We start from the raw sequence: 23,034 nt of genomic DNA on the forward strand, positions 1-23,034 counted from the left end.
AGTGAGACATTTGACGTTTACAGTGTGAGACACACTGAATGAACTACATCCCTCCAGAGGAGGTTACACAGGCCTGACATGTAATTGGCATACAGTCTGGAGCTCTTACCTTCGTGGATGAGATCTTGCACGGACTGGGTCTTTCTCATCCCTGCTGTCAAATGATCCAATGGAAAAGGCAGCGCTCCTCTCTCGAAGCCATTAACATAACTGTTGGTGCTATCTGAGGCAGGTAGGCGCTTCCTCTGGTTGTTGCTGCTCTTGGAGTTCACATAGCGGGGAAGAAGATTCAGCCCATCGCCATTTTGCTGCTTTTCTTTTCCAGTTGTTACCACATCTGTGGGTTGCGTCTTGGCCTCAGGGTTGGGCAAAGAGTCCACGTTTGATGAAGAGCGAGACTGGTTCCTGCAACAGTAATATATTGTAATATATATGCAATGGGTTTTTGTTCACAATAAGTAGAATATTTGATTGTAACATACCAAAGAGCAGCAGGATTGTTCATTCGACCTACACTGAAGCTATTCAAATGATGTATGCAACTTGCGGCTTTAAGATACTTGGGTGGGGAAGCAGAGATTTAAGCAAGCCCTGCCTCCAGGTGAATCAAGGATCGGTGCAGCACAGATGGAAACAATGACACAGCAAAGTGCTGTTATTCCAGATAAACCAGTTAACTAATCCACACTACTGCAAAAAAGAATTTTAAAAAAATTGCCAACACGACAGAGTTTGAGAACAGAGACCGGGCATGGTTCCAAGGAATAAGTACAGAAAGTAAGTGATCTAACTATAACTTATGTGTACAACACCTGCACTCTTTTAGACAGTAATATCCAAATTGTTTTTTAGCAAAGTAGCAATTTGTCAGTCTTAGGTTTTCTCAAAAGAGGTAGGTGCAAGGGAACAAAAGAGCAAGCAGAGAGCTCGGGCAAATCATGAAAATGTCTCCCTCATATAATCTTGTGGCTCTCGTGGACTTTATGTTCTTATTAAGGACAAGCATTATACTGATTTTCTTTAATTTGGTGGTCTTGCAACATTTTAGGACTGGACCCCATTGCCAATCCATCCCCCAAAATGAAAACCCTTTTATATACACACAAATTTAAAAATACTGCAGAAGTGATGTGGTGTCCTACAAAACTACTCGTTAGCAGGTTTTACCCATCTAATGGGACTACATTGTAACTATAATACATACAGCGTTGAAATGCAGAGCAGCAACGTTTAGCTTTAAGAACAGAGAGGTGAGCGAATGGGGACATCCTCCAATAAAAATGTTTGACTTTTAAATCCATGCTCAGAAATGTTCCTACATCTGAAGAATGATTAATGTCACATGTTGAGGTCTGTGGGACAAACGACTTTAAGGGCAGATTAGATGGGAACAGTGACCATCTTAGAGGGTGGCAGTCCGCTTCCTTTGGTTTCTTTAGGGTGGAAGTACAAGTTACTTACCTTTGGTAACAATGTATCCGGTAGAGCCGATTCTAGCCGCAGATTCCTTAACGTACGAGTTACTTACCTTCGGTAACGGTGTATCTGGTAGAGACGATTCTAGTCACAGATTCCTTAACGTAGAATTATCCACAGGCGTGAGACTGGATCCGAAATTGTTTTTGACCAGCATCCCTGTCAACCCCAGAGAAGGACCGTACCAAAGGCACCACCCGACTCACGAAAAGAAGTGGGACCAGCCAGAAGCTAAAGAGGAGAAATCTGTAGGACAGACCTAAAGCCGTCAACCAGAACACAGGAGAATAGGATTATCCTAGCCCCCCTGAAACATAAGGCAGAGGGGCAGGCCGAAACGCCAGATAAGGTGAAAACACCACACCACAGCGCCGTAGATGGCATGACAAAAGTCGGTCTGACGATCCAGAGGTTGAAGAGGGACAAAAGGCACGACAGGCAAGCCCTGTAGACGAAGGATAGGAACACCACTGGATACTGAGCAGGACAGAACCTGGAGCAGCGCAAGCTGTGCTAAGACAGAAGAAACAAGCATTTGCAATGCAATAGGTCTCGCATTATGAAAGTTTGAGCTATTGGTCTTGTAAATGACAATTTTTTTATTTATGTGTTGGTTTTGAAAATAGCTAAATTAATAGCTTTGTCATTTACAATGCCAATAGTTATAACTTTCGTAAATGTGACACCTGTAGCATTTGTAATGCAACATGTTTTGTATTTACGTGACTTAGATGTATTGATATTACAAATAACAATGGCTTTTAATTTTTTTAAATAATTAATACTTAAATAAAAGTGATTGTAATTTATAATGGCAATAGCTTAAACTTTTGTAAATAACTTTTGTGAAGATTATGTTCAGTGTATTTTATTGTGATGAAAATCCAAGAACAGAAGTGAAATATTAACATCTTTTTGTGACATTTGTGATAAAGCTTGAAACATTGAGAGAACATATTTGAACCAGTTGTGGTAGAATGGTTGCGCTGAGTGATGCAGGGGTTGCGCTGAGTGATGCAGGGGTTGCGCTGAGTGATGCAGGGGTTGCGCTGAGTGATGCAGGGGTTGCGCTGAGTGATGCAGGGGTTGCGCTGAGTGATGCAGGGGTTGCGCTGAGTGATGCAGGGGTTGCGCTGAGTGATGCAGGGGTTGCGCTGAGTGATCCTGATCATTGGAGGGCCCTCAGCTTCTCCCCTGTCCACCATGTGATAATTATGACATGGTGTACCAGGCTCTGGTAAGACCAATAGGATTCACTTACAACTTCAAGTTCTTCTTGATTGATTGTCCACGTGTGGTTGAGTGAGTGACAAATGAATGGCCTGAAGAATGAATGAGTGATCAATGGCATAGATGGATGGTGAGTTCAGTGCGATTGCTGTTTGTGTCATAAAATGTGCAAATAGTGAGCCGGGCCAGAAGACCAAGTGTGCTCCTTTCAACCAATAAAAGCATTTCAAGTTTAAGAAATAGCTAAAACTTGTGTGTTACTTAGTCTTTCTTTCTCTAATTTAAAAAATATTGGATCATGGCGTAACCACCCTCCCTTTATGTGAGCAGATCAGTCCTGTACAGTGGAGATGATGCTTGAAAAACAAACCCTTGCAAGGTAGCTGGAGAGCAGTCTTTGGCCTCGTGATATGTGGCCGCTGTTAACTTGTAGGCTTCCGTACCTAGTGGCGGTGCGTCCATTGGGGGCGTTGGGTGTTGCCCCTCTAGCAATGGACGACCGTCACGCTGAGGCAGGATTAAAAATGTACATATTCATATTATAATTAAATCTGAGCGTGACTGCGTGAGCATGCACTCACAAACTTCTCTGCGGCAACCCTAGCTCAATTACCGGGACAAGGCTGACATCGCAGAAGGTGTGGGGGCGGGGCTGTGGCAGTGATTGACAATGACAGCACAGTAGCAGTCTGCAGAAACAGCGCAGCTGCAGTCTGCGCATGTCAATGTATGGAGACTCATTTTTTGGACTTGCCCGCGCATGTGCTCATGGTACAGTCACTTCCCCTCCGTCCCCAACAGCGACTCATACTGCGAGGGACCCGGACCGCCGGGGTCTCATAAGGGCAGGCACTAACCCTGCTCTCAGCCAATCCTGGCGCAGTGGTGATGCTAATGCAGCGCCAGGATTGGCTGAGATTCCACCGCGCAGCCTGGTGCATTTCAAACAACTGCACTCGAGTCTCTGAGGCGGCGGTATGGCGTGTGATTCGGTCCGGGGTGTGGAGAAGGACCCGAGGTCCGGAGGAAGGTAAGTTTTCTTTATTTTATTACCCTTGCCGGCCCCTGCACAACACTCCTGTCCCCCCCCCCCCCCTCAGCTCTCACCCGCCCGTCTTGCCGGCCGCAACTGCTTGCTTCAGGAGGTGTCGAAATTACATTTGTGCACCAACGTCGTGTTACTCTCTACACACTCCATGGGCTGAAACCTTTCTGTTGGCTATTTCGTCGAAATAGCCAACAGAAAGGTTTCAGCCCATGGAGTGTGTAGAGAGTAACACGACGTTGGTGCACAAATGGCCCAGGGCCAGGGGTTGAATTAACAAGTCTGCGCTAATCACACTTAGGCCAGGCCTGGGAACCTCACTCAGGCTTCTCTGCACGTCGAGTGGCGCGCGGTGGAAAAGGCTGGCATTGGCGTAGCAATCAGTACTGTTTCGGCCTGGTTGATTTATATGTACAAGAGAATTTGCAAAGTGTTTTGTGCACGATTGAATTATAGATTTTGTTTCGTTAACTAGAGAGGGCGTTATTAAAGGTGTGTTTCCGTTTTACCGTCCCTCCGGGCAGACCACTATCACGATGCAGGCGGTGTGACAAAGTCATGATTTTGTATGTGATGAGTTTGTTTGTAGATTGTACAGAACTGTGTCCTGGAGTGCGCAAATAAAAAGAAGGAACAATCCTGCGTTTTGTGTGACATAGTCTTTACTTCTTCCCGGTGATGGAGGTGTGGGGCTCGAGATGTACAAGAACCGTGCATGGACCTAGGTGACAGTTACAATTCATTCGTACTTATTCGTACTCAAACGAATGATATCGGAAGAATGAGGTTGTCCTGCATGGATTCGAACAGGTTACCAGCTAATTAAACTCACATGTTCGCAGCGAATATTTAACTTACTGAGCTACTATGCCTGCCTGTATAGATGGTTTAAATTAATTTGTAATACGGTTGTTGTGGGTTTCCTATAGTGCTACTTGACTCATGCATGCAGCTTAAATAACAGAAAACAGTGTTATGTCAGCTTTAACTCACAACAAATAAGATGCTTTTGTTTAGCTACTGAATTGCTCATTCATGTGTTTTCTGAATGACATTGAACAGCTTTTGTATGCTTAAATAAATAAATATATGTTTGTCAAAGGACGACACCGATTTAGTATAAGGATCGTTGTTCTCTTAAGCAGTGCATCTCTCAGATACATCACTGCCATTGTACTTACTATTACAAGTGTTTGGACGGAAGCTCCTCAGTTTAGAAAACTATGCTTATCCTGTCTACGTCAGGCTGTGAATAGTTGCTGAATTCTTGTCATAGCCGCTCCATAGTATCGCATAGAACTGTTGCCTAAAAAGAATTCGCAATGTGTCAATTATCTGCCTGGCTGAGAATAGACCCATATACTGAAGCAGTCAGGAAGAAAGAAAAGCATTTATGTAGCAAAGCTTAATGCAGAATTCAATAAACTATTACCAGATTATCTGGAAGATTTATTTTAATGAATATGAAGGTTACGTCTTCAATATGTTCATTATAAATTATATTAACCCCCCCCCAATTTTTTTACGCCCTACCACTTTCAATTGTCACCAGCCGCCACTGACCATACCTCCCTTTCATTGTAATGCTGTCCAAAATGAGACCACACCCTATAATGGGGGCAACTCGTGAATCACTTGTAATGGAGATGCACACCAGAAAGCATTGGTACTCCTATGTCGGGGACGATTTCTTGACCGGGGTGATACTGTTGTCTGAGTTTTTTGGTGTCTTTGGTGTCAGTTTTTCTCTGAACCACTGTTTATTAGGACTCCAGCTGCACTATACTGATGAAGCCCAAATAGGCCGAAACCCATGTGTTTTTGCTTTCAAAGTGGACCTGGCCTTGCAGTTTGTGCTGGACTAAAACTATTGAAGGATGACCAAGGCTGATTTGCCTTTGGCTGCAACCTGTCGGAGGTGGCATGGTGGGCAAAAAGGGATGGACAGGATTGTGGCCCAAAGTAATTACCTCTGGGTGAGATGACAACAGTCTACCAACCGTTTTTATTTTCTTCATGCTACTCAAAGCCATGCTCCACCTCACAGATGCTTTCCTTTGTTTCTGAATTTCTGGTAGCATCTGATAGAGGCCTGCTTTTTCTGTGGCATGTTATGTGCTATAGAATGCTGCACACCCACTTAGCAGAACTTAATGCCACATTTTCTCGTTTTCAGGAACCTCTGGGGAAAGTCATTCCAAGTCTACTATTTTCCTGCAGTGCCCTTTTTTTCACAGACCGTCGTGCACTATATAATGTTATATTATCCATTGAGGCAAGAATTACAATGGAGGAGGAGCAGTGAAAGGTGGGAGCATACACTTGGAGGGAACACTTACAAAATGCACAGAAGTGGCTGTACATGGCGTAAAAAAGCAGAAGGTAGAATGAAGGAATCGGAGCCAGTGGAACCTAATGTAAAGTATAGTTGGCATTATGTGGATTTACAAACTGAATGTAACAGAAATAACGAAAGTTCCAACTTTGTGTAAGACTGTGACAAGTGAGGCATTATAGATGCTTGAAGCAACCAGAAATTGCTTTTGTAAGCATACATGAACTGTCTATTAAATCTCCACAGGTTCCCAAGTACATTGGGAGCCCTGCCATCCTTTCTTCTTTTCACGCTGGCACCTGTAACGTTGAACATGTGAGGTCACACTGGACTACAAGTACCAGAATGCTAATTAAAATAGGCTCGGTTCGGAAAGTTACTCTTGAATGGAACTGGGAATCTTGAGAGCTGGTTGTGCTGTACATTGAAGCTCCGGTGGGTGTGGAGCATTTTTTTTTCAACGTCCTAGGCACTTGAAACCCTTCATGTGGTGAAGAGTTATTGGAAAGGAGATTTCTGATTCGAAATGAACTCCCCTCGCTGACTTTATTGTGAATCCCCTCGAATTCAAAGACCTGCATGAACGGGGACCTCACTCCTTGACACAGTATCTCAGCACGTTATTCTCGTTTACAATGGATACTTAAAAAAAAAGATCTTTAGAATAAAATCACTGTAGGCGGGAGACCCGCTTGAGAAAGAAACAGTCTTTTGTTACTCGGAAATCTTTGAAGCGGGAGAGAGCTCATGCACCAGGGTAGGTGGGTGGCTAACGAAGTGCAAGGGCAGCCAGTCGTCAGACAGGAAGCTGTATAAATAAAATAAGACATTGGGACACAGTCTAACGTAGTTGCAGCAAATATACTCTTGATGTTTTATTTTCTATGTACACAGTTTACTGGATATCTGCTGCTCAGACGTTAGATCATCCCAGAATGTCGGTGCAGATGGATTTAATGTGCTCACAGAAGCGGGCCTTGGTGAGCAAGTCAAAACGAAACTGAAACATACGAGCCGCGCGACGTGAGCTGTCTACGGTAGAAGCTCACACGCGCGACCCAATCCCAAGGCGCATGTCAGAGTCTGATTCCGACGCGCGCGACCCAATTCCAAGGCGCGCGTCGGAATCAGACTCTGCCATGCTTCTTAATGTGCGCGTGGCCATCTCTTGTCTCCAGTCGTTGTCGGCTGAGCCGCCAGCTATAGTTCTCGCAACGAGAGCGCGCTTTTCTCAGCGAGACCTAAAAAAAGACCACACCAAGCGGTATACAGTGACGCCAGGAACGGAGAGGAACCCCAAAAAGGTTTCCACACCCGTCCAGCTTAGGACAGAGCTATACAATAGCTACAAGTACCTCACCCAGGGTATGACACATCCCAAAACAAAACATGGGAACACTTCTTAGGGGAAAAAACCCACAGCAGAGGTCAAGAACAAAGGACCTGTGGGTAGCACCACAAGCAGCTTACCAATCAGCCAAAAATTACACAGATGGTCCAACCGGAGGACCTATACAGCTTCACTAACAGCCAAAAAACACACACAAGCTAAAGGGCTGTACCAGCAGCCAACAGTACAGGGGAGCCAACTTAAGGACCCTGAAGGCATTCCAAGTCACACAGATGGGCCAACCAAAACACTAGGCCCAAAGAGAAAGGTGGCATAAACACCTCGCATAAGGCACCCGAGGACCGACAAGCCGAAGCTTACGGAGGGGGAGGACGACGGAGCCCTGCAAAGAGTCATTGAATGGCGGAGTACGCATGGGTGTTAAATAAAAGAATCCCATCAAAAGACAGGTCAACGAGATGCTCCCTAATATTCTCCGGAAAGATGCCATCCCACATCCAAGCATGGCGGCGGAGAGCCACAGAACTCATTGTACCTCCCGAGGACCGACGGAAGCGGTTCTGTTACTGCCGTACCATTCATCCAAAGGTATGTTAAATGTGTGGTCTTGTCTCCCTAAGCTAGCACATTGAAGGACTATTGAGGTCTCTTACTAATCATCCGAAAATTTAAAATATTATTGACTATGTAATGGACGTAGTGCAGAGATTGCTCTGGTTCTTTTAACGTAGACCTACGCCCTCCAGACTTATATAAATATTGCACTTGTCATATAGTCTACTTTCCATGGCTATAACTTAAAATAATTGTCTTTTTGAACCGTGGAACGGGCCAAAGTCACAGAATGTTGCGGTCTAATTAACCTAGACCCACGACTCTCAGAGTTATGTACACTAAATATAGTCCAACTGTTACCCACTATCTAGCATACCGCCATTGTTGTTTCAACATAAAACATGTCCATTAACCTGCAAATTGACAGATACTAATGTAAGATGGGTTTCTTAACATAGAAATCACCAATATCGGCAGCAAATAACTATCTAGGCACTCGCTGATTAGGACATTACCTTTCGGCGAAGAATCATCATTCAACCAAGCCCCGCGATATACAGGACAGCCATTGCGCACCCTTGAATTGCCCACGTTCACGTGCTCAATAGGGTAAGTGACCTAGGGTCTATGGCCTACCAGAACATATCAACGTATTCATGCTGTCTTTCCTTTCTTTTCGCTTCATCCTTTTACCCAACATAAGCTACAATTATTTTGTCTTATTCAACAGAGCCCGGCTGGGTTTCCCTGCGAGTATTTTAAATTCACCTGTACACAGTTTTTCACGCACATCACCTATAATCCATCAATTCCAAAATCAGGTACTTTCTAGGCAAATATTCCCAAATAATCACGCTTGCCTTTAATTGACCACAAATTCTAAAACACAACTCTCTATTTCCCCACTATTACATGTCCTGAAGAGACCCTACATCCATATTAGGGTCGAAACGCCATCGACAATTGAAAAGCGAACCATTGAAAACGTGCATTCTAACATTATATAGATACAATATATTTCTGAAAACAAGAAAGTGGTCGCTTTTTGTAAACAACAAAGTCTAATTGAAACCTAGCACAAATTGTTTCACCAATGTTATTCATGTGTTTTTGGTTCACAGATTCACTTGGGACACACTGCACAAACTCTAAATAATTTCTAGTATGTTATGTAAGATTATTTCACTGTAAAATTATTTTTCAATATAATTACTGTAGAACTGAATCAATGTGTCCGAGTACTTTTCTATGTGACATCTCACCTTAATCCCTGCTTTATACATGCAATTGGTTCGCCTTTTCTTGATTGTACTACCAAGTATCTTTCCACAAGAGCCACTGTTTTTTAGGTCTCGTGACCTACAATGCGCGCAAGCGCATTGAGGGATCGAGAATTCAAGTGCTCGAAATCCTCATGAAACCACTAGCTTTTTGCTGCGGTTTTCATGAAGTTCACGTGGCCACAGGCACGCGCTTTTGGGCCATAAACTTGCATTTCTCCTCCCCCTCCCAAGCCAGCTTCCCCCAGGCCGTAGCAGCACTCCTCCCACACCTTTGAAGTGAAGCTTAGCTTCACTTCAAAGGCCCCTGCTGCTTCACACCGTGTCGCATTTCTCCTCCCCCCTCCCCTTCTCTGCCTTCCCTCCGTCTTGTCTTACATGTAGTGAAAACAACTCAATAGGTTGAAAGTGTATTATGCTAATAAAATCAAAAAAACACTGCTCTTATTGTGACATTTATACATTGCCCTATGTTCAGGATTATTGATGTAATCATAAGATTGTTGGTCACCCCGGAAAGTCCTACTCGAACCCAAGTTTCACATTTTTCGCCTTGCCCTCTTCATATCTCTTGCCTAGGTTATGTATTAATTATTTAAGGACCATGAATCGGATTAATTTGGCAATGCGCTTCTCATAAACCGCCCTTAGAAATGTCACTACTTATGTCCAAACTTGAGAGCTTTGGTGGAGTTAGATGCGAAAAACACTGAGGGAAATACAATTTGCGCACAATATACCATATTGTTGCACGCAGTTCACACTTTTTGAACCTTTCAAACCGCAGTAACGTTCACAAGTAGTTTTTGCGGTGACCTCCTTTTACATAGTAACCTCCGTAGTGCGAGATTCTGCTTTCTCACTTTCCCTCGTACAATTTCCGTAGGGCTTGTGAATGCAAAAAAAAGCAGGACTGAGCCCAATTTGCTTCTAATGGGACAGTGCAGCTGTACATTTGCAAGGACTGTGGAAGTATCAGCTGCACTGTTTCCTATAGTACAGTCGAAGCATTTGTGAGCATCGCTAGGTGTACTAGATTTCTAATAGGAAAGCTCCTGTACTTTTCATCCAAGCTGCTGCGAACTTAACTGCAACTGTACCAGCTGAGCAGGCCTTGCACTGAAGAGTTCAGTTTCAATCAAACAGTGGCAGGCGCGTTGGAAAGGACAGTAAAGGCACTTAATAGACGGTATATTTGAAGGGAAAAGTGCAAGCATTTTTCAATTTCCAGAAAGGAGAACGACCAAATTAACTCATGTCTGCAAAGTGTCTCTATTATTAGAGCAGTGCCTTTAATTAGAACAGGGCGTTCCAGCACAACCACGTACTGGGACTGCAGGATTTCAATTGAAACGTCTCAGCAAAGCTGCCAGAGCCCCCGGCATTAGCCTCCCACAGGCTTCCCTTCCCATGACTTCAAAGGCTCCCCAGCGTGCGCTTGGCCGGCCTCACACCCCATCACCATATGCTTGTTTCCTGCGTCGCCTTCTGATGAGCAGCTGTGGTGGCGTTTGTTGGGGGGCAGGAGGGAGGGAGATTAAGACAAAGATGGTGCACGGGCTATGTGCAACCCCCCCTTCAACGCCACTGCGGCAAAGGGAACATACGAGGTAGCCAATTACCTTGGTACCATTTGCACATGCAATACGTTATGCTGTAAAATTTTAGTATGCGATGTGGCAATGCCCAAAACATTTCAATGCATGATCTTTGCCCATCATGCTACTGCTCGCCATGTGATAACCCTAAAGACATAGACCAACATTGGCACCGCAATCATCAGAAATCTACGCATGGACACGCTGGCACCCAAGCCTTCAAAATAACCAGAGTTACCTTAGTTGGGTTAATGAACCTGCTGCGGAGATCTGCTACTGCCTGCCGGTCCCCATTTAGAGTCGCGCCACGGACCGATCAATGTTTGGATTTAAATAAATCCAAAATTAAATCATATTACTAACAATATTAATAACACGAATAGTGTTATGAATGCATAGGCACGCCCGCACCGTTTTAATATCAAGGCGGATTATTGGGTGTTCATACAAACGGGCCGTGCTCAATGAAGAGCTGCATTTTTTGGTGAATGAAAGGGGTCAGGCTGATGCCGTGCTCCTGTTTTGACACTGTACAAAATCTAGTCCCAGCACTTCCTAGACAGGACAGCTGTGCGTGCTAGGACAGTGCATGCATTTAGTGGCAGTCTTCTGTTTCTGATGGGACAGTAAGCACGCCTCAGCAGGAACTAGGGTGCGGGTATTTAGTAGAAGTCTTCTGTTTCTGATGGGACAGTAAGCACGCCTCAGCAGGGGAGCTGTGCGCGTGCAAGGACAGTGCAAGCATTTAGTACAGTTGTCCTGTCAGTGGGACAGTGGCAGGCAGCACCTCACAGCAGGGAAGCTGTACACGTGAGGACCGTACGCATTTTCAACGTCTAATGGGGCAGTGCGCATGTCTGAGCAGGACAGTTTAACATGTGATAAATGGTGTATACATTAGAGGAGCTCTGATTGGACCTCCCCATATCAGCAGGACAGCCATAAAACTGCTAGGACAGTGCAAGCAATTATTATCACCATTCTGCTTCTAATGGGCAGTGCCCGCACCCCTCAGCAGGGCAGCTGTACATGCGACAGGGCAAGGCAATAATTTATTATAACTCCTGTGCTTCTAATGGGACAGTGCAGCTGTACATTTGCAAGGACTGTGGAAGTATCATCTGCACTGTTTCCTATAGTACAGTCGAAGCATTTGTGAGCATCGCTAGGTGTACTAGATTTCTAATAGGAAAGCTCCTGTACTTTTCATCCAAGCTGCTGCGAACTTAACTGCAACTGTACCAGCTGAGCAGGCCTTGCACTGAAGAGTTCAGTTTCAATCAAACAGTGGCAGGCGCGTTGGAAAGGACAGTAAAGGCACTTAATAGACGGGTATATTTGAAGGGAAAAGTGCAAGCATTTCTCAATTTCCAGAAACGAGAACGACCAAATTAACTCATGTTTGCAAAGTGTGTCTATTATTAGAGCAGTGCCTTTAATTAGAACAGGGCGTTCCAGCACAACCACGTACTGGGACTGCAGGATTTCAATTGAAACGTTCCAGCACTTCTCAGCAAAGCTGCCAGATAGTTAATAGGATAGTATCGCTCTTTCTTTTCTGTACTCAGCAGCATTCCACCGGGGGCTGCCGCATCCCCCACATCTCTGTTGAGAATGCCAAGCAGACAAAGCTCGCCGTGTCTCTAAATATTAAACCACAAAATGTTTACCACACATTTTGGACCAGAAACAGAATGCCTCTTTCTAAATATCTCTAGGTTTTTTTTTCAGCCCGGGCTCACACCCGTGTAATGCCAGTCACGGATTGGCTCTGGGTTTCCCCGACCCTAAACGCCTTCGGCACTGCCCTCTTTTCAGCCTGGTTTCCTTTTCTACCTCCCACCACTCTAACCACTCTCCCCCTCACTCATTCCATTGACATTGTTCCTACCTTCAGCCCCCCTTTTCACCACCTTGCTATTACCCCCATCACGCGTGTCTCTGCAGTGTGTGTGTGTGTGTGTGTGTGTGTGTGTGCCTGAAACAGTTTATCTCAGTGTACACTGGCATGCGAGAACGTGTTTGTATGTGACGACGTGGTTGTATGCAAGTATATCTGAATAGAGTTGAAAAACCATCCCTGCATGTGTGCATTGGAAGTGTGTGTGTGTGTGTGTCTGGTGTGTATGCATTCAAAGATCATTGCGTGTGTATATTCTATGTAATGTGTAAGTGTGTGTTAACCGATGTTGGTGTATGCATTCAAGAATCCATCTGTATGTGTTTTTGTGTATGATGATGATCTTTTTGTGGTGGTGTTATCTGCATTCAAAGACAGTTGGGTGTTTTTCATTAATGTATCTTTTGTTTTGTGTGTGTATCATGCCTGTGTGTAGCATACACGACAATTTATCTGTTCAATAATGTTATCTCGCCTATATTTATATAGTAGCATGCATCTGAATTTGTGTTCTGTCTTGACTGTCCATTTCTCCAATGCTTTTGCATATTGTGTTGACCAGAGTTGATTTTGTGCCATTTGCTGTGTCTAATGCAGTGTGTATTTTATCAGGTACTTTTATCTGGGGCTATGGGAGAAACTGAAAGCCATTAGTCGTCTATTGTGTGAGGTGCCACCCCAGCATCACTCAGCGCCACCCCAGCATCACTCAGCGCCACCCCAGCCTCACTCAGCGCCACCCCAGCCTCACTCAGCGCCACCACAGCCTCACTCAGCACCACCACAGCCTCACTCAGCACCACCACAGCCTCACTCAGCACCACCACAGCCTCACTCAGCACCACCACAGCCTCACTCAGCACCACCACAGCCTCACTCAGCACCACCACAGCCTCACTCAGCACCACCACAGCCTCACTCAGCACCACCACAGCCTCACTCAGCACCACCACAGCCTCACTCAGCACCACCACAGCCTCACTCAGCACCACCACAGCCTCACTCAGCACCACCACAGCCTCACTCAGCACCACCACAGCCTCACTCAGCACCACCACAGCCTCACTCAGCACCACCACAGCCTCACTCAGCACCACCACAGCCTCACTCAGCACCACCACAGCCTCACTCAGCACCACCACAGCCTCACTCAGCACCACCACAGCCTCACTCAGCACCACCACAGCCTCACTCAGCACCACCACAGCCTCACTCAGCGCAACCCCAGGTTATAGGTGTCACATTTGCGAAAGTTATAACTATTGGCATTGTAAATGACAAAGCTATTAATTTAGCTATTTTCAAAACCAACACATAAATAAAAAAATTGTAATTTACAAGACCAATAGCTCAAACTTTCCTAATACGAGACCTATTGCATTGCAAATGCTTGTCTTATTCTTAGAATACTTAATCACTCAGGCTCTGTTGTGAGAAGGATTCCCTTGTCTGTCTTTTACGACTTTGTGCGATGGCTACACCGCAAGGGATTCATCCATACCTGGATCGATTTCAAACACACCCTATAGGACATATAGGGTCACTTTATTCTATGGGGATTGAGATGTCAGATAGAGAAGCACCACTGTAGACTGAGGATTACAGTGCTAGATTACTAGAGGTCCATCATTTACAAATCTACCAATTAACAGTACAAGCCCTAGACAACAGTTGCTGGAAAAATTGGAAAAAGATAAGAAAAAACATGTCAGGACAGAATTGCATGCACGAATGTTAACAGATTATTTAAGAGCAGGCATAATTTCACAGGGACTTCAGGTCAGGAATGTACCGGGCATTTTCCGTGAGGACCCAAAATTTAAAGGGGGTTTCAGCAGCATCTCTACGACGTGCTCGCGCCATTGGATGGTGCTAAGGGTGGAAACAGCCCTGGAACATGCAAAGGCGGAACTAAAAGAAATTGAAGAAATAGAGAAAGAAATTCTGGGAGGAGATGGAGTAGAAGAAGCTAAGAAACTGCTAGAGAAATTGAACAAAACCATCGAAGACTTTATTTAATGCCTTTGAATTAAAAAAAGAAGGCAGATAAAGTCACAAAGGATATTAAGAATTTCTCTAAAGAGAAAGCAGATCCATACCTCAGAGAGGATTACTATAACACATTGGGTAACCAAAACAGACAGAACACCTGGGGTAGATACCGTAATAACAAACCAATCACCTTCTCTGAATCCTCTGGGGGCTCCAGTGACTCAGACGCACAACCAGGCCCAAGCCGCTTAGAAAATCACCCAGGACAACCTTTTTTAGACAGAGGGGGCAAAGCGAAGAGAAAAACATGGTACCAACCCCCTGGAGAGCGGCAAACGAGGAACAAATACTACCAGTGGGGTCCACAACCTTACTCGCACAAAACACTGACATCATGGATACCATACCAATCGTCAACCTCTCACAACACACTATCATCTTCTGAGACATCTCTTTTGACAAAGGGTCTATCATATGTGATTACTGAAAAAACAGATTTCTTTACCCTCAAAGCAGAACTATTCCAATTTTTTAGGAAATTGCGTTTGAAAATATTCTTTAAAGATAGGGAGAAGCTAACAGGGCTCTGTAACAGGTCTCAGGCCACCTTCTACATTCTACCCTACCAACGGTATGATACCTCATGAAATGGATAGTACATTTGCCTGTATAATAAACACCTGACGGGTGTTTGCATCAAAAAACCTAGCAGGGGTTTAAGACCATGTAGGAGCCCAAAACAGACTCCAGCTACCACCTTTGTTTGAACCTGGAAGGTCAGTGCAGAATCTACCCCTACGCCCAGGTCTTTGACCGTCTGTTTGGGGCAAGCAGGGGTCTAGGGTGGATAACCACTAGAGCTCCCTCCACAGATTAGTGTTTTTTCCCACCAACAGGATCTCAGATTTGCTGGCATTCAATTGAAGACAGTTAGATGTCATCCAGTCTGCAATGGCTGTTAAATTCCCTTTAAATTTGAATGTTCTCTGCGGGGTTCTCAGATAGCGTGACCTCTAACTCTGTATCATCCGCATAAGAAACCACAGTCCGGCCCCTGTCCTTAGCGACTGCTGCCAGGGGTTGGATGTAAATATTAAATAAAGTCAGGCTCAGAGCAGAGCCTTGAGGAACCCCTTGGCGCACAGCGTGCGTCCTAGAGCAGAAGGGGGGGGGAGGGGTGCAACCACTTGAAAGGAACTCTCCGAAAGAAAGGAGGAGAACCAGCCCAGGGCTGAGCCATTAATGCCAATATCCTCTAGGCTCTGAAAAAGAATCTGATGGGACACTGATATCTGCTGTATACACACAATCAATAAATGGTTCGCATAACTCATTAAGGAGATCTACACTAATTTCTAAAAATAACACTTATCTTTATATCATTTTTGGCATGAAGTTCCTCAAAATTCGGTAAGTACTTTTCGGGATAAAAATGTTGTTGTGTTGTATAGGCTATCCTGTGAGAGTTAGAAGCGCAATAGAATCCAATCCAATAGAAGCGCAAAAAATCTACTCCTGAAACCTCGTAGATTCCGGAAAGAGAAAACATACAAGCGCTCCTTCTCAGGAATGGCACCCAGGATCTGGAATGCGCTCCCTCCTGAAACAAGGCTTATCTCCTCCACTGCACTCTTCAAGAAAGAGGTGAAAACCATCCTTCTGGCCAAGTTCTCCTGATCCTCATAGGTGCTGAATCTGAGACTCTGCATTGCTTTGCATCACTGTTCACCTTGTCCTTTGGCACTATACTTCTACTTGATGGGGACACTACTACGCTACTCTCTTACTACCGACCAATATATGATACACGTTGGTCTACTGATCCACTCTCCCGATGCCCTCACTTAGTGCTCTCTCTATACTAAATCATTGGTATAAGCCATCCACACACCCAAGGTGTACCTGAACACCTCTTTAGTGGGATCAATGATTTGTGCCGCCTTACATTACTTGTTTACCTGATTGTATATTGATATGTCTTATGTATGTTATTATTTTCCTACCATGTTAGTGACTATTATACTGCTCCCATTATCTTTGTTCATTCCTACTGCCCCTACCCTATCTTTGTGAAGCGCTCTGATATCTGTAAGGATCTTGTTCGCGCTATATAAAACTTTGAATAAATAAATAAATGTTAACCTTTGAAAAATTGATCATGACCGGAATAGACAGGCTAAAGAAGACACAAAAGTATATACCATATAACATCACATTGCAAGAAAGATACGCTCTAAACTCCCTAAAAAATGACAAAAGCATAATATTGAAGCCTGCAGATAAGGGAGGAGAGATTGTTATTCAGGATCGTAAAGATTATGATAATGAAATAAACAAACAGATCGGAGAGGTGAAACACTGTAAGAAGCTTCATGGTAATCCCTTACCGGAGATCAGAAAGGAGATACTAAAAGTAACCATGGAAGGCCTACAAGAGGGTTTTATTGACAAAAAGGAATTCTATTTCCTGAATGCAGATAACCCTAGGACACCTGTATTGTATACACTACCTAAGATCCACAAGGACCAAACCAAACCTCCAGGCAGACCCATCCTGTCAGGCTGTGGTTCTGTTTTGGAACCCATTGGACAGTATATTGACTTTTTTTTAAAAAAAAAGACTTTGTACCCACTTAGGAAAGTCATGTAAAAGATACCATGCACATGATAAACTTAGTGGAGGACAAACAATTTGATGCAAACACAGATTGGTTAGCAACACTCGATATTACCTCGCTTTATACGAATATTCCACAAAACGACAACATTGTGGCAATAGAGAAACTCCTGGATTCAAGACCTAGACCCCAACAAGTACCCACGTCCTTTGCTATCTCATTACTACACATCGCCTTACAGTCCAATTACTTTGTGTCAGGAGGAACATATTATCAACAATGCTTTGGCACAAGTATGGGAGCCATTTTTGCTCCAAATTTGGCGAACATTTATATGGACCACATAGAGCAAACTTATGTTCCGAGTATGACAAATCAATCACAACTAAATATTAAATGCTGGCATAGATATCTGGATCATATCTTCCTGATTTGGACAGGTGCGGAAAGAGAATTCCATAACTTTGTACAATACCTTAACACAGTACAATCATATTTGACCTTCACATCTACCTTACGTAAGTCAGACATAGCCTTTCTAGATCTAAACATTAAACACAGTGAAGGAAAAATCGACACTACTTTACATAGGAAATCAACGGAACATAATACGTTGTTGTCCTATAAGAGAAAACACTCTAGAGCACTCGGGGATAGCTTACCATTTGGGTAATTTCTGCGCATTCGTAGAAATTGTTCCCTAAAAGAGGACTACATTCGAGAAGCAGAAATCCTGAGAAATAAACTGGAATCTAGAGGCTATCCTAAAAAGGTGGTCAAAAAATCATTGAAGAGGGCATGGTACTGCCCACGGGAGGAACTGTTGAGACCCAAAGACAAAAAAAGCACTGGACAAAATTGTATGTGTGACCACTTTTGGTATGCATACAAATGAGGTAAGGAAACTGATCACTAAGAACTGGGGAATAATTGAGAACTATGACCCAGAGATGGCAATCCCACTTTTTGCATACAAACGAGGTAAAAATATAAAAGACCATTTGGTCAGATCCTCCACTGAAATCACCAGACCAAAGACAAACACACTAGAATCCACCTGGGGTTTACCAGAGATTAAAGGCCACCACAAATGTGGTAACTGTGTGGTATGCCCACTAACCTCCAACACACAGACCTTTGAGCACGGATCATGGAAACACACTCAACTTTTTCTCTAACTGCAATACTTGAAATGTGATCTATTGTATATGGTGTCTGTGTGATTTACCATATATTGGACAGACCCAACAACCTATCAAAGCCCGTATTGGCCAACATCGGAGTCGAATACGACGTTCGGTGGAGAATGCACCCCTAGTCTCTCATTACAAAGACAAAAATCATTCAGCAGAGAAGATCAGATGGCAAGTAATTGATATTGGATATGTCCCAGAGAGAAGGAGGGGAGATATTTCCCAAATCTTACAAAAACGGGAATATCACTGGATAGATAGAATTAATTCTATCAATCAGGGCCTAAATACTGCAGAGGAATGGCACGGTTTTGATTCAACTTTGGTCTAAAAATGTCATAAATGTGGGAACTTGTTCATACTTTTCTGTAAGATAGAGCGACTGTGACACACATGATAAATTAGTCCAATGTATGATTTGCATAATTTCCCTTCCCTGATCACTGTTGATTTATTGGTTTGACGACAACTATTGAAATAATATGTAATATATAGTGATTAAGGTTGGCCCTGTAAACTCTATTTCAAAATGTATAACATATTACAATCTGTCACAATGTATGCTTTATCCAAGGAACTACTGGAGAGGGAAAAGGTAACCTGCATCTGAACTATCAATAGTACAGAGGACCTCTTGTCCTGTGCCAGGGTGTTTTACTAAGACAGAAGACATATCCGAAAATGTTCCCAAAAGATGCTAACATTAACACTCTAACACTCTAACACTGTGGGCAAATTCGTGTCCAAGTGCTAATCATCGATTAAACCAATATCATGCCATCTATCATAGTCCACTACCCATGGCAGCATACACATTAACTGCCGAATTTACCTTGTGGCCTAACCCTTGATGTCCCTGCGGCAACTGCCCTATACCCTAGAGTGATTCAGGCCATGTTCGTGACTTATACACAATGCAATTCCAGGGAACCCGCCCAGTCTGACTTCCTTTTCTTTATTATTTCTATATTCTTTCTCCACCTTGTTTTTATTTCATAAACTATTCAAATTATCACTTCTACTTATCAAATGTATATATTATGTATTCACTACATCGCGCATGGAAATACAGGTTAAGCCAGAACCACTATCTACTATGGTACTCTGACCGCAGGTCACTTCATAGTGCCGTTTTCCAGCGTTACATGCGGCGGCTGCCGTGCACGCTGTCACAGAAGCCGGCCTGAACTGGATATTGAGGTAAATAGACATAGAATGCGCGCGGTAGGCGTCATTGTACCTCCCGAGAACCGACGGAAGCGGTTCTGTTGCTGCCGTACCATTCATCCAAAGGTATGTTAAATGTGTGGTCTTGACTCCCAAAGCTAGCATATTAAAGGACTATTAAGGTCTCTTACAAATCACCCGAAAATTTAAAATATTAATGACTATGTAATGGACGTAGTGCAGAGATTGCTCTGGTTCTTTTAACGTAGACCTACGCCCTCCAGACTTAAATAAATATTGCACTTGCCATATAGTCTACGGCTATAACTTAAAATAATTGTCTTTTTGAACCGTGGAATGGGCCAAAGTCACAGAATGTTGTGGTCTAATTAACCTAGACCCACGACTCTCAGAGTTATGTACACTAAAGATAGTCCAACTGTTACCCACTATCTAGCATACCGCCATTGTTGTTTCAACATAAAACATGTCCATTAACCTGCAAATTGACAGATACTAATATAAGATGGGTTTCTTACCATAGAAATCACCACTATCGGCAGCAAATAACTATTAAGGCACTCGCTGATTAGGATATTACCTTCCGGCTAAGAATCATCATTCAACCAAGCCCCGCGATATACAGGACAGCCATTGCGCACTCTTGAATTGCCCACGTGCTCAATAGGGGTAAGTGACCTAGGGTCTGTGGCCTACCAGAACATATCAACTTATTCATGCTGTCTTTCCTTTCTTTTCTTTTTGCTTCATCCTTTTACCTAACATAAGCTACAATTATTTTGTCTTATTCAACAGAGCCCGGCTGGGTTTCCCTGTGAGTATTTTAAATTCACCTGTACACGTTTTTTCACGTACATCACCTATAATCCATCAATTTAAAAATCAGGTACTTTCTAGGCAAATATTCCTAAATAATTACGCTTGCCTTTAATTGACCACAAATTCTAAACACAACTCTCTATTTCCCCAGATGTCCCCACTATTATATGTCCTGAAGAGACCCTACATCCATATTAGGGTCTAAACGCAGTCGACAATTGAAAAGCGAACCATTGAAAACGTGCATTCTAACATAGATGCAATATATTTCTGAAAAAAAGAAAGTGGCCGCTTTTTGTAAACAACAAAGTTTAATTGAAACCTAGCACAAATTGTTTCACCAATGTTATTCATGTGTTTTTGGTTCACAGATTCACTTGGGACACACTGCACAAACTCTAAATAATTTCTAGTATGTTATGTAAGATTATTTCACTGTAAAATTATTTTTCAATATAATTACTGAAGTACTGAATCAATGCGTCAGAGTACTTTTCTATGTGACATCTCACCTTAATCCCTGCTTTATACATGCGATTGGTTCGCCTTTTCTTGATTGTACTACCAAGTATCTTTCCACAAGAGCCACTGTTTTTCTTAGAATACAGAATTAGCTATAGCGTGTCCGAGAGAATCAGAAACACCCAAGGCCAAACGGAGAATAAATGCAGCTAACTCCCGACCATCCAGCACATGGTGCCGCAGATCAGCGGAGACAGCTTCATGGGAGAAGCGAGACAGAAGGGACTCCGCGGAATCCCAAAGGCCGGAGGCAAAGCAGCACTAGTTGAAGCGAAGATGTTACACCCCCAAGAGTCCAACCACCGGGCCTCCAGTGACAGAGAAAGCAACACTGAAGGCAAGGAAGGAAAAGCAGACTGCAGGGCAGGGCCCTGGGCCAAAGAGTGGGAAGAAAGGCAGACTGGATTGTGCGAGGCAGGACGGTGGCGGTGGAGGAGCGGCTGAGGCACCGGATCTCCCGTAGCAGGACACCCCCAGACCCCCAGAATAGAGTTGTGGCGCGAAGCTTCAAATTGTAGATGCAGCTCCCTTCCACCAGAGGCCTGGTGGAGAACCTCCAACAAATGGTCCGGAGGGATGGGATTGACTGGGTTGCTCATTTGCAAAATGCCGCCTGTGGCCGTGGAAATGGCCTGGACAAAGGCTACACTCTCCTCCGTAGGGCGACGCGGGGGAGAGAGCAACTCTTCAGTGGGCAAAGGCTGCAAATTAAGCCGCCCGTCCCCGAGCTCTGCTGGAGGAGAAACGGCCAACCCCTGTAGGTTGGAAGACCCATGGACAAGTGAGGGGCCTGAGGGGACTCCGCGAGTTGCGGAAGAGAGGGTCCTGGGGCTGTGGCCGCGGAAACGGCATAGAGCCCGCCCTGGAAGATGCCGGGAAAAAGGCAACAACGTGGCGTTCAGTCTCCGGTGAAGAGGAGACAAGGAGATGACAAACCTCCGGAGAAGAAGGGATATCTGGAGAAGAGTCGAGGACCCGACGCCGGGACGGCGCCGAGGAGTCCGCCATGGGCACCGGTGTGTCCTCTATCTGGGGCGAAGTGGCCCCGAGGGGTGCTGAGTCGACCTCCACCACGTGCTTGACAGGAGAAGAGGGTGTGGTCGGAGCCAAAGCAGCAAATGAACGGCACCGAAAAGGCACCGGCTCGACCTCTGACGAGGCAGCCACCTGTGCAGAGGGACTCGGGGAGGCGCCCCGGGTCACGGCCTCCACCCGCGGCGCCACCAGGCCTGGGGAGGAAAGCCGCCAGCGCCAGAAAGGCGTCGGCTTGGCTTATGGTAAGACCGCAGCCTGCCCAGAGGACCGAGGGGAACTCAGGGATGAACCGCGAGTCCCAGCGACACCACAGGGAACACTGCAGGGTTTCACGCCGTGGTTCGAAGAGGGGAACCCTTTAGATCCGCACCTGGACAACACCACACCTCCAAAACCTGAAGCCGAACTCTTCGGCACCGGGATTGGAGCCGCCTGCGAGTCCGCGGAAGGCCCAGCACATGGCGAGGGATCCGCGGACGTCTCAGGAAGAGGAGTGGGGCCCAAAGAAGCTTGCAGAGCCGTAGCGTAGGCCTCCATTTGGGCCCTAGTCGCCCTAATGCCAGGAAAGGGCGGATAGGGTGGCAATGGCCAAGGGTGCACGTCCCGAGAGGAACCCACGCTCTTTGCAGAACAAGGACAAGGCCTCTGTGTAGGACTTACCGGCAGGGAGCGACCCCCATTTGGCCTGGATGAAGGACAATGCCGGAGTTGGAATCAGCGGTTTCTGGATCCTTCCGAGGTAGGGGATGGACGCGGTGACGAGACCGATCTGGACAAGCGGGCCGAAAGCAATTTCATCTGGTGCTCCTGCCGGGACTTCGGCTTGAAATGCTGACAAGTGTCGCAATCCGTAGAATCATGGTGCATGCACAAACACCACATACAAATAGGGTGAGG

General features: G+C 44.8%; 1 protein-coding gene across 1 annotated transcript in view; it reads right to left on the reverse strand.

Annotated features, from left to right (window-relative positions):
- MAPKBP1 (mitogen-activated protein kinase binding protein 1) overlaps window positions 1–23,034 on the reverse strand; it is a 986,444-nt gene that overhangs the window by 47,786 nt on the left and 915,624 nt on the right. The window contains exon 29 of the mRNA XM_078662278.1: window positions 110–405. Coding sequence (XP_078518404.1) covers window positions 110–405 — 296 coding nt within the window. The remainder of the gene's footprint in view (window positions 1–109; window positions 406–23,034) is intronic.

This window comes from Lissotriton helveticus, chromosome 9 (genome assembly GCF_964261635.1).
Source record: "Lissotriton helveticus chromosome 9, aLisHel1.1, whole genome shotgun sequence".
Taxonomy (NCBI): domain Eukaryota; kingdom Metazoa; phylum Chordata; class Amphibia; order Caudata; family Salamandridae; genus Lissotriton; species Lissotriton helveticus.